The sequence below is a fragment of the Schistocerca serialis genome, chromosome 1 (genome assembly GCF_023864345.2).
Source record: "Schistocerca serialis cubense isolate TAMUIC-IGC-003099 chromosome 1, iqSchSeri2.2, whole genome shotgun sequence".
In the NCBI taxonomy this organism is placed as follows: Eukaryota; Metazoa; Arthropoda; class Insecta; order Orthoptera; family Acrididae; genus Schistocerca; species Schistocerca serialis.
Genome location: NC_064638.1, coordinates 91,831,707 through 91,844,648, shown reverse-complemented (window position 1 = coordinate 91,844,648; position 12,942 = coordinate 91,831,707). Strand labels below are relative to the sequence as shown.

The 12,942-nt window shown below is 37.2% G+C and overlaps 1 protein-coding gene across 1 annotated transcript; it reads left to right on the top strand.

Annotated features, from left to right (window-relative positions):
* Nucleotides 1–2,061: 2,061 nt before the first annotated feature.
* Nucleotides 2,062–3,900, top strand: LOC126457041 (inhibitor of growth protein 1). Its single transcript, XM_050093032.1, has one exon. It carries the CDS (start codon nt 2,148–2,150, stop codon nt 3,099–3,101), a length of 954 nt encoding a protein of 317 aa, XP_049948989.1. The 5' UTR covers nt 2,062–2,147; the 3' UTR covers nt 3,102–3,900.
* The last annotated feature ends 9,042 nt before the right edge of the window (nt 3,901–12,942 follow it).

The following is a 12,942-nucleotide window of genomic DNA, read 5'->3' as shown; positions in this document are numbered from 1 at the left end:
TGGGACCAAACATCTGTGGTCATCGGTCCTTAGGCTTACGCATTACTTAAACTAACTTACGCTTAAGACAACACAATCACCCATGCCCGAGGTAGGACTCGAGCCTCCGACGGTGGGAGCCGTGCTAACCGTGATAAGACGCCTGAGACCTCACGGCTACCACTCACTGACAGAGTTAATTAAGTTATTGTTGTGGCATATATTGTTTGTCTGTTAATTTTGCCCTTTGGTGTCCAAATTTGACATAAATGTCTCTTTCAATAACATAAATTTCTTATTTATAGATTTCTCTAAAATAAGTACTTATTTGGGGAGAATTGCAAATTTGTGTTAAAAACAGTTATTGTGTAGGTACAGTAATTCAGAACTATAATACCGGTTAGTGAAATCACTCTTTCGTCTGTGCCTTGTGCATATAAAGTAAACCGTCACTTCCCTCTATCCAGTATTTTCTTTTTCGACATCATCGTTATTAATATTTACATCTATACTTTGCAAACCAGCGGGAGACGCATAGCAGAGGGTATATTGTGTTATATAGTACAAAATTTCACAAAAAAATATTCTGCAGCGCTAGTATGTGATTATTTTTATTGGCGTTATGTAACTTACACTTAAACGAAATGACGGTAAATTCTCACATAAATTGACATACTTCACGGCGTAGTGCTTTGTTTTCCTATTGAACACCAAGTATTTCGCCAAGATGACGGACTACTTTAAAGTAGAGTTTAGTAACTTCCTGTATAAATCGCTTATACTTAGGCCGAATCCACACAACGGAGACAACAGAGCTGACCGAATATGTGGATCGATGAAATAGTAATGGAAGCAACGTTGGCCCCAATCTTGGCGCGAATCCGTCGCTTGTCGGTATTTCGACGTTGAAGAACCTTGAGGCAATATCGATACGCTAACCACACATTGGCGTGAGCTGTGATTGCTTTCCATCATCGTAGCTTCGTTCACTTGAGTGAATATTTTGAACAGCAAAATCAAGCTTTTGAAACTGTTTCCTGCAGCAAGAAGTAGAAGTGTCACTGCCAAAAAAACTTCAGCAGGTATAGCCTCCATCCAAAACGTGTCTCTCTTTTTTTTATTTTGGGTTCAATCGTTTGAAGAAGCGGCTCAAAATCTGTCATTGACTTACGACAAAAGCTATGGAATTGCCCAGAAGGTTCACGATTATAGTGGTCTAATAACTTACGTCCGTCATACCTGTACCAAAAATGATAAATAAAATCAAGCTGGTAGAATTTTATTTATAGCATATGATAGCTTACACCATATTTAAAACTTGGTGATTTCAGTATGTGTGAAGTGATATATACATAGAATTTTTTGTGTGATTTCCTTTTTTGTCTTGTAATGGGTAAATGTAATTATTGATGCTCAATGACCGCGATCTGTACGCCAGACATGTTGACATTGGTCCTATACGAAATCAAGTGAATGTTGGCTCCGTTGAGCAGCCGTTATCTTAATACTCGTAATAGGACAGCGGTACATTTCTTAGTCCTTTTTATCTCGGTTTTCGTTAGAGTGCAATGGGAGGAACCCTTCACCGCGTGCCTCAAAGTGGTTTGCGGAGTGTAAATGTAGAAGTCTATACTTATAGCTTGTTGCTATGAATTGATAATGTTTTATACAGTGAAAACGTATCTTTTAATATCTTTAAAAGCGACCAATAGGCATGCTTTCTCTTTTAAAACATTTACATATCGAAATGCAAACTGTAATAACTCGACCTACATTCAATTCTCCCGCTCACCGTACTTTGTTGCTATTTTGCGGTATTACTTTGACTTTTCAGAAATTATGACAGAGAGAGCCAACGATATAGCAAGAGGCTTTTCTCATTTTTTCACAGTAAAATTATTTTTAATTCATAGTAGTGAGTATAAGAAAATTTTGTGTCATATGTGCGTTATTTTGTCAAATCACAAACGTAATATACATGTATTTCTAGTATCTACGACGTAAACATTTACGACATTTCGTTTACTGTCCAGGATTTGGTGCCATCTTTACAGTGGGATCTTTGGTACAGTCTATTCTTGTTCTTGAATGTGGTTGTTGTCATTGATGGCAGTCAATGGTTGTGTCGTATTAAGACAGCGGTGTTAGTGGTAGTTAGTTTAGTAAGTATGTTGAATCAAGCTGCTGTTGAAGCATTATACTCCGCTACTTACGTAGAGAATTACCTGGATTGTGTGGAAAATCTTCCGGACGATTTACAGAGGCTGATTTCTCGTATGAGAGAGCTGGATGTAACGTATCAGGCTTATTTGAAAGAAGTGGAACAACATCAGGAATCCTCGCGTTCGGAAGGAGATTCCAGTGCCAGGCGGCGTAATTTGCTTAGGATACAACAGTCCTTAATTGCTGCTCAGGAAGTGGGCGATGAAAAATTACAGATAGTCCAACAAATACAAGATCTAATTGAAAATAAATCTCGACAATTAGATCTGGACTATAGAAATCTAGATTTTCGGAAAGATCAGGAAAATCATGAGCCTAATCGCGAAACTCACAATCATCATGGTAGTTCCAGCAGTGTGGCAGGCGGTGGTAGCACAAGTACAGGGACTGGGGAACGACAGTCTAAACGCGCTAGACGTACGTTAACTGAAAGTGTCACAGGTTTGGATATTGTTAACACATCAGAAGTTTCTGTCCCGGAACCTGCAGCAACGCGAAGCAGTACGGGTGGTGGAAATACGTCTAGCAACGCAACTTGCAACAGTAAAAAAGGTAACAGTACAAGCAAAAAGAAAAAACGTAAATCGCGACAGTCCCAACAGCAAGTACAACAACAGCGTGAAGATACCCCGCCCCAAGATGATGAACTGGCCATCGACCCCGATGAACCAACATATTGTTTGTGTGACCAAATATCGTATGGTGAGATGATCCTCTGTGATAATGACCTCTGTCCGATAGAGTGGTTTCATTTCTCTTGTGTTGCTCTTGCTACAAAGCCCAAAGGTAAATGGTTTTGCCCCAAATGTCGTGGTGATAGACCGAATGTAATGAAACCGAAAGCACAATTTCTAAAAGAGCTTGAACGATACAATAAAGAGAAAGAAGAAAAAGCGTAATGAATGGGTGGCATGCACTCTGTGCAGTGAATCACAGCGTTTGTGTGTTTTTTTTTTTCTTTTTAGTACTGTACTGTGGAATTATTCAGTCAGTCTGTATATATACTGGTGTAGAAGATAGTACTAAAATCTCTTCATTGCTTTTGCCGTTTTTGTTTGAGAGTTTAACAGGTTCATGTGCATACAAAAGTAAGCGTCTGTTTTTATTACGGTACTGTCAAACATGTACTGTACACACCTCTGAATATATTTTCTCATTGTGAAGAACATTACAGACAAGATTTTTACTTATTGCCTTGTTCTGTACACTAACGTTTTCTCACATCTGGTACACAAAGATGCTTAGCTAACAATAATTTGCTGCCATAGCAGTGATCCTTTGTGCAGCCGTACAAACATTCTCAATAGCAAACATTCTTCTGTTGTGTGACATGTTTGTTTAAATGGTCTGAATCAGAATTATATTTAAAATCTGTTTATTTATTTATTTATCCCACACTGGGATTAAAGTTTTATTTGCATGTAAACATGAAACTATGCCTATTTTTTTCCTTCTTTGTGAAAAAGTGCAGTAAATTAAAGGTAAATACAGAGTTCACTTTGTACAAAGCTTATATTATTAAAAGCTGAACTCTGTAGTTCCTGCCGTACATAAAAATAAATAGATTGAGAAATGATGACTATCAGTATTTTCCCCCAAGCAAAAAATGCTGTTTATGTTCTCATTTGAGCCTAATAGTTTATATGCAACTTTTTATATGTTAAATAAATTTATCGGTGAACAACTGTATCATGCTTTTAACTGATTCAAAATGAAAACTTTATCCACTGTTAAATTTTGTGTTGTAATATGGTGACCAGCATTTGCGGTAAAGTTATATAGGCCCATGACTAAAAGATGTGTGGGTGTTGTGGATGTGAAGAAGATGTTTGAGAGGTGTCATTGTATGAAATACATTGGTGTCTTGTATATACTAATGTTAGGGAATCAAAGTATGAATTATTATCTTCCACACATTTGACATTTATTCTCTGCATTTTTTGTTCTGGGAAGTTTACTTTGTGTGGATGTACATTTTAACATGGAGTAAAAGGCAGAATAACAATTATTTTAAGATTCATTCAGGAAAGGGTTTGTAGTACATGTTTTGCAAAGTGTTTCAAAATTAATTTTGTGAATTCAGGTTTTGTAATGGGCACAAAGTGAAAAACAGTTTTATAAGACCTCAAGTTTACAGTGGGCCACCCATATCTTTGCTACAATAATAATAATTATTTTAGATAACATGTTTTTCTCCCACATATTCTGTGAAGGTGGAGTAGCTATTTACTGTGAAATTGTTAGTTACTACATTTGCTTTCTCCACTGAGGGTCATCATTACATTTCAATAACAGTGGTGAGCAAGGGATATATTTTGAAGGAAAAAAAAGAAATACATATACTGTATAGTCTAAAAATATCAGAGTTTCATGAAATTAGAGTACCTTGTATCCCCACAAGTAATGAGAGAGGGGAACATGTTTTAGATGCTGGTGTTTCTATTGCAGCAGTCATATGTTTCACAATATCAGTTATTTTTCTAGTGTCCTTTACATATGCTGTACTTTATGTAACAAAATAAGCAGCTAGACAGTGATACTGGGATTGGCACAACTGCTTTTTTTATCTGCCACAATCAGTCACATAACCCCAGTTTGTATTTGTGTCTATGACAAAGAACAGATGTTGCCTCATCTCTGTCGATGACGATTGTTTTATGTCTTGTAGGTTTGATGCAGCCAGCAGCCTTTAGTGTGCTACACAGTTGAAACCTGGCTGCTAGTTGCTGCAGCTCTTCTTTTTCACTACAAAGTGTAAAAGTGTGTGAGGGAAATTTTGGAACGTCAACCATACAATGTCACACATTATTTTGCAAGAACATAGGTTTCAGTGTTTAGTCCAGGAATACATTGTGTTGCAAAAAGTTTGACTTCCATTACAGTAGTTTAATTTGAGACTTCTACACAGCAATAGGAATATAGTGAAGGTCAATGTCAGGCAAAGTGTTCCATCCTACAGAACCTGTTAGTAACTATTGTTGCTCAGTTTCACTCAGAAATGTTAATATCGCTCCATGGAATTTTGAGCAACAGGATGTTCGTAACTTCCCTACTGCAGTATTTTCGAGCAGTTTACAGCCTGTGTTCAGGTAAAAATAATTTGATTTTATTCTTATATCCAACCTGCTTGAATAGCTGCACATGGAAGCAAGTCTCCCAGGACTCTGGCATGTGCACCAAGCCTATATCTAATCCGCCTCTCAGCTAATGATGAGGGCCACTTTACTGGTCAGCCTGGATGTGGTTTTTTAGTTGTTTTCTCACAAATGTCTAGGTGAGCACTGAGCTGGTACCCATGTCCTGCCACAGTTATGCAGTTGGAAAACCTCAAATGTTGGCACACTTTTAGATGGATAACACATCACACACACAATTGGTGTATGTCAATTCAGTCCACAGCTGGTGAAGGAGTGGTGACAGGAATGGTGCCCGGCCTCCCTCTAACATTAACAATGCCAATTATGATATAACCTTGCTGACCCAGTATAGACACAGGATAAAGACAAAAGGAAAATAAGAGATTTGAAATGTTCAGGTTAAGTAATGCTATTTTTGGTGTCAGTATGGGGACAGCCTCACTAATTGGATAAAAAAGATACTGCACACTGGAGTTGTTCTAAAGTGCTGCAGAATTGACTTCCTAGCCATCATTGGTAACATGATATTCCTAATAAGGCTTTAATATGTTTTGATTGATAGTGACATTGTAATATCAAATTCAGTGCAGTGTATTTTACTGTTGTGGTGATGTTGCGCGTAGGTGTATTGGTAAATTTATTTTATCCATCTGAGAGAAAAGTTCAGTCCATGGGAGTTTGCACCTTTTTTTCCTACATTGTCAAGGCAAGGGGATGATATTTTGGTGAGTACCAGGCCGATTGGCTATCAAGAATAATGAACTGAGGGATAAATCAGCCAAGACTTCCTGTACAATACCAGTTGTATACTACATGTAAAACCCCTCTACATTCTCTATTGTTGTTGGGTAGCTGGGTCATGCCTCATAGTGGGCGAGGAGTGGCTGAAAGTTAGAGACAAGACATGGTCAGTAAAACATTTTGGGAGAATGCACTCAGTTTGATAGTCTGAGTGGGACCATTGCTTTAAATAAGACTTTTCCTTTTATGTTGAGCTGTGACTGAGCCTATGAAATGATTAGTTTCATTTACATGATAAATCATAAATGAGGTTAAAATATGGACCCCCCTCTGAAGTCTGGGTTGTGGTGACACACTGATCTGTAGCACAGCCTGAGGTCTAGGTTTCTTTATGAGGAGACTTCATGAGCTGGCAAAGCCAATGAATGTGAAAGCTTAATAAAGGTAGTTGGAAATACGGAAGTGTCCGATCCCGCCCGTCTGCTTTGACCCATGACGTCACAAATATGGCGGAAACAAAAACAAACACACACACTTTCCACAAGAAGCCTAATGACACTAACCGGACAAGTGCGGGAAATGGGGTGTTTTGGGTGGGGGCAAACTAAATATAAACAAATTTAGACACCTCGCGTGTAAGTGTAAGTGAAGACAGCCATGCGTGAATACCCACCCACCTCCCCAGGGGTCGTAACCCCTGCAACCCATAGAAGATAAAGATGCTTCAGTAGCTGATTAGCACTTTTTGTCTTTAAAAAAAAAATAATCTCACAGGATAGAACGAACAGATCAGAAAGATAAATATAATAAACTAAAACAGAAATTGGAGGAAACAGATAATTAAAATAAGTAATAAGTGTTTTTAAATTAAAAAAAAAATCTCACGAGATAGAACGAACAGATCAGAAAATTAAATTAAATAAGATAAAACAGAACTGGAGACAGCCACACTCAAACCAAACTCCGCGCCGTCATGACGTCACACACGACAACACCCTTACGTCACGGGTCAAAGCCGACACGTGGGATCGGACGCTTCTGTCGACCCAGGTAGTTTTACCAAATTAACAGGTACCACAGACTAATGTTTAAGTTTGAGGCATGTTGAAAAACCTAGGGGGGGGGGGGGGGTGCCTCCAATTTGTAACTTTTACCTGTAATGGTGTGAAAGAAGTAATTTTACTTTCACATTGCAGGTTAGTTTGTAAATATGGCTACATGCTGGGCATTTGAGTCTTTTATTTATTTATTATTAAGAGACACAGGTGTGAGTTAGTTATTTGTACCCACCATCTTTCACTCTTTACAGTAATAGACATTTTTTGTGCTGAGTGGAAGGAGTTGTCAAGGAGAAACTTTTTCAGTTTCTTTTCAAAACTTACTTTGTATCTGTCACATTTTATATCATGGGGGCCAAAATTTCTGTTACTCATGGGAATAAAAATTTTTGTTACAGCACTGTGCAACGTGTGTTGTGCAAAAGACAACCTTAATGAGTGTCAATGTTTCCTTCTGGTATTGTAATTGTACTGGTATGTCATACTTCCTTTTGAACTGAAGTGGCCTTTTTACAACAAACTCCATGAGGGAATAAATTTACTGTGAAGAATTGGTCAGAAGATCTAACTCCTTAACTAGACGTCTACGAGAGATTGTGGCCGAACACACATTATTCTTACTGCACGTTTTTGACCAATGAAGACTTAAGATAAATTACCCCGAACATTATTCCATATGACATTGTAGGAATGAACAATGCAAAATATGTCAGCTTATTGATTTCTCTCTCCCCAAGATTTGCAATAAATGTAAGTGAAAATATGGCTGAACTAAGTTGTTACAGGAGTTCCAAAATGAGCTTTTTCCAATTTAAATTCTCATCAGTATGGACAACTCTAGATGTACAGAACTGTATACGTTCTTTCATTTTGAAACAGAGTCAGATCATTCCAGAAAACCAATCAATTATACTTTTAAGAACATTGTTTACTATTTATTTTGTTGCTGTATGTATGTCTGGTTTGATAATAATATTAGTGTCATCTTCAAAAAGAACTAATTCTGCTTTCTGTAATTAGATGAAAGACCATTTACTTATGTGAGGAACAGTGGCATTTGAAGTTTGGGAACTGCTTATGTGATTTCTCCCGTCAGAGGATTCCCTGCTGATTAGGGAAGAGTAGTACACAGTGAAATGTGGTACACAGTGAAACAGTCCATTTCAGCTCTTCATAATAATATTATTTGTTCATGTTGATATCACTATATGTTGACCTGTATCAAAGACATCTTTGACTGTAATGACAGAAAATCTGGTCAGTTGTATCCTTCCTCATATATTATTGTATCTTTTTGAGAGTCAGAAATTACAATTAACATATATATGTAGAAGTTAAATATCCCACAATACATACAGATAAGAGCAATTTTCTTCTCGTGATCAACTGTACAGTTTGGATGTGGTAGACACGTAGATTGTGAATGTTAACGATGTAGTACATAGTGAGACATTGTGGACTCTTGAATGCGGAGACATTCAAGCCTATGACAGTGTATCAATTTGCAAAGTGTGTTAGGGAAAGTTTTCTTGAGGCAGTGACACTGACAGATGTAATTTCTGGGTTTCGAAAATATGGAATTTATCTTCCTAATGTCAAGGGTCATTATCTCTAATGAGTCAGATTTCCTTGTGTCTGCAGTTTCATACCACATCGTAATTTTGATGGTGTGCATAACACAGTAGATCACTTTCAAACACTTTGTGAGATAATAAGCAGGCATAGTCCATATCAATTCAGGTAGGTTGAATTTAGCATACGTTAAAATGAAGTACTAAGTAAGAAACACACATTTTTTTGTTTTCTCAAAAAAAAATTCTACTCAGAGATACAGCCCTCCAAAGATGACACTGCACATACCATTTTGACGATGCGAATTTTGGAAAAATTTTAACATGAGGTATCTCTGGAACAGTTCCAGATATTTTGTGTTTTTTTGAAAGAGAATTGCTTTATGATTACAAAGAAATCGTCCATTTGGACTTATCTGTCAAAGTTATTTTGCTGTAGTGTTGTGAACAATTTTTATGATTTATGGAAAAAAAATTTTTTCTTCAAAAATGCCAATCCATAAAATTTTGATATCGCCCCCATTGGTTTGTACCGTATAGTTCTACGTTCTCTGAAAAAGAGAGCTTCCACTTTTAGGTTGAACAGGTTTTGTAAACAATGAAATTTTTCATTAGTTCTGCATTCCCTGAAAAGGAGAGTTTCCACTTTTAGGTTGAACAGGTTTTATAAACAATGAAATTTTTGCCATACATAAAACTTGTTTTATTACCACATTATCATGTAACAGGCCCATAAAAATCAAAACCTAGCCTTATTTAACATAATTTTAGTTTTGAAAGATGAGTAAGAGACTCATTTTTCAAGTGTCTTAAATGGTTTCATAATGTATGTGGAAGGTCCAAGGACTTAAAGGTTTCAATTTATACAACTTCTGTGCACTCTGTTTTATATTGACATTAGCTAGTCAGTGAACTAAAAATGTGTTCTACTGCTTCAGTATCTTCCTTTGATATTGGGTGATGCCTTCCTGTTGAACCAATAGGAACTGGAGGATTTACGATCTTAAAAACATTGTGAACAAGAAGTGAACACTGATGGTGGTGTTTCTGTCTTTCAGCTGGAAACCTATATCTAGCAGCTGATCCATGTGGTAGCATAAAGTTCACTACAATTTTGTTTAACTCATAACTGGTGTCTATAATCTTCCACCAGACACACACACACACACACACACACACACACACACACACACACACACACACCTCTTCTCAGGTTGTGAATCTGAATGTTATCCTACTGTTTCCGAGGTGTTGGCCGAACAAATGAAATTTCTTCTTCTTTGCTATTTAGAGTGTGTGCGATATGAGTTTTCCCTCACTTTGAGTCCAAAAATGTGTCTTCCGAATTCCTTTCACAGGTGGTTTGTTTGGACCATTCTTCTTTCTTCTGCTCACGGAATTCTTCGATTTCCTCTTTGGTCAAAAGAATGAGGGCGATGTGTAAGATTTCATGACTCTCTTAAAATCCTCAGAATTCTGAATTGCAGCTGTATTTCGTCCAGAAAGATTACGTTTTGTAGCATGGTGCTTCAGCAGGCCTCCTGCACCATCACAAGGACTCTTCCCGTGACCAGTAGTAATGTATACCTAGTTAGTTGGCACAAGCAACTTGCTCATTTCAAACAGCTGGTATTGATTTTTAAAATAACTAGGAGCACTATCCAAAATAATGATGATCTTCTCTGCCCCTGTTTGCAGTTGAAGAATTTTGTGCCTTGCTAGCAAAGCATGTGCTGAGTCATGTCCTGTTAACTGCAACACTTGTGGTCTTGTTTTGAAAATATGTCACTCCTGTAATAATTGAAACCTGGTCATTACTCCAATGATACCCTTGTACTTCTTGTGGGAGAATTGCAGACCAGTTCTCAGCAAAATCACAGTGAAACACTAAAAATAGTTTTTCAGTCTGTACACACCCTTTCACTTCTGCGATGTGTTGTTGTTGCAATTTCTTCAGATGCTGGTGTGTTACTGCTTTCACTGACCATTTACCAAGTACATCAGTGAAACCTTCAAAGGCAACAGTTTTCTTAATTAGTTTATTTTACTCCCATGCCCCATATGTAATTTCTGCATAGTTATCTGCTACGTCTTCCAGGCCAAGTGTTTGTAAAGACAATGCTCCCTTTCCAGGGCAGTCACCACATTCGTGAAACAAACAAGAGTCTTACTTTATGGGACAGCCTACTAATGACTTCACATGCCCAACCAGAGTCTCATATGTCACACGCTCCAGTAAATTCTTCAAAGTTACCACACAAAGTTCAAAATTTACACAGTACACATATAAACAGACATCTCTAGGTGGGTGTGGAACTACCCACTTAGGTCGTAGTGCATTAAATTTTGACCTTCCAACATGTGAAGTTGTATAGTTGCTCTTATAAATTGCAAAAGTTTCTTTAATACTGCGCGTCATGTACCTCTTCACTTTCACAACTTTTTGACCTTCAACTGTTACAGTTATAGAGTCTTTTTTGTTGGCACTCTGGTGAGAGCAGTTCCATTTATCTTCCAGATAAAATGACTGCACTATTTGAACGCGAGCTGCTTCTACAGGATGACTGTAATAGGGATCTGATCTTCCAAAGACTCCTTTTACAGACCTCACATTTCCTGATTTGTCTACCATGTACTTTGATACTGATTGAATGTGGTTCAAAATTGTTTCCTTTGAAAATGTCTCTGGAATAATAGTTAAAACCTGCACCTTTTCACTGTAGGGTGCATAATATTCAACAGCTGAATTGATGTTTGTGAAAAATTTCTCCCAAGATGTGCAAGAGTGCTTTGGTTCAGTTTCCTCTGAAGATGGAATTTCTGCTTTGAAGAGTGTGGTCAGTTTTGCTGTAGTATATTCATCCATAGCTTTAGTAATTTCTCTGCGCTTTCTTGATACATAGAGCTTATGACTGGACTTCACTGACCACGGTTTCTTAACAGGACTAACACCTACCTCTGTAGTCGACTGATTCAGGGTATTTAATTCTTCCTCTGTTGATGCAAAATCTGCGCCATGGAAGGCTTCGCCTTGTGTAGATACTATCACTGTTGTTGTTCTGTCAAAACGTTGAACACAAAAGGTCATCACTGGAAACATCTTCACTTTGAAACAGAGTCCACAAATGAGAACACTTATTCACAATGTGAACAAAGTCTGTTTTATTTTTATTTTTGTTTGTCTTATGAATCACTCTTTTACGGATATGCAAATAGGCAGCACACTTCACTCTCCTGCGCAGCCCCAGTCAGATGATATTTCAAACAGTCCTTTTCACAAAACACACTGCAACTGTGTCAATGGCAAATTCCTCACGAAAACACAGAACTCACTGGATGGTCTCAGATTTCTTAGAAGCCTCTTCAGTAAACAAATTAGCACTAAACAACTACAATACCGAAACCTGCAGTGAAGAACCACGACAAAGAATCTGACAAGAAATTACAACAAAGTGTAAGAAATGTATGCAACATGAAAGTGAAAAGAAATAACTGCAACAAACAAAATGATAAGAAATAACTGCAACAAAGACAATAGAAATAAACATTGTAACAATGAAATCAGTAAGAAACAACTTCAGTGAAGACATACATTGCCCTTGAAAGTTAAAAAAATGATTTATTAAAATAAAACCAGTCCAACTTAAAACTGGAAGCTCTCCTTTACAGAGAATATAGTACTACATGGTACTAATCAACAATCTAGATTGGCATTTTTTGGAAAAAAAATCTGTAAATTATAAAAAAAATTCAAAAGGTGACAGTAAAAGAACTTTGACAGATGTCCAAACGGAGGATACCATTGTAATCATAAAGCAATTATCTCTGACATAGTATCTCGAACTGTTATAAAGATACAGCGTTTTACATCTTTTTCTGAAATTCACATCTTAAGAATGGTGTTCGCAGTGTGTTTCTTACTTACTCCTGAATTTTAACATACACTAAATTCAATAATGTCACAGACTATGAAGGTAACCCCCCCCCCCCCCCCCCCTGCCTGAAGTGATGCGGATTATGCGAGCCAAATGCTGTAACAGCCATGTGCAGTTTCGTGACTTCAACATCTGAGAAAAAGAGGCTATTGAAGAAAGATATTTAAGTGAGCAAAACCTATTGTATCTTAATGTTTATAATTGTATTTAACATGTCCATTTATGTTTGATGTATGACTTCAGTCATCCATGTATTAACAATGTAAAAAATCATAACAGTTTCGCTTTGTATTATACG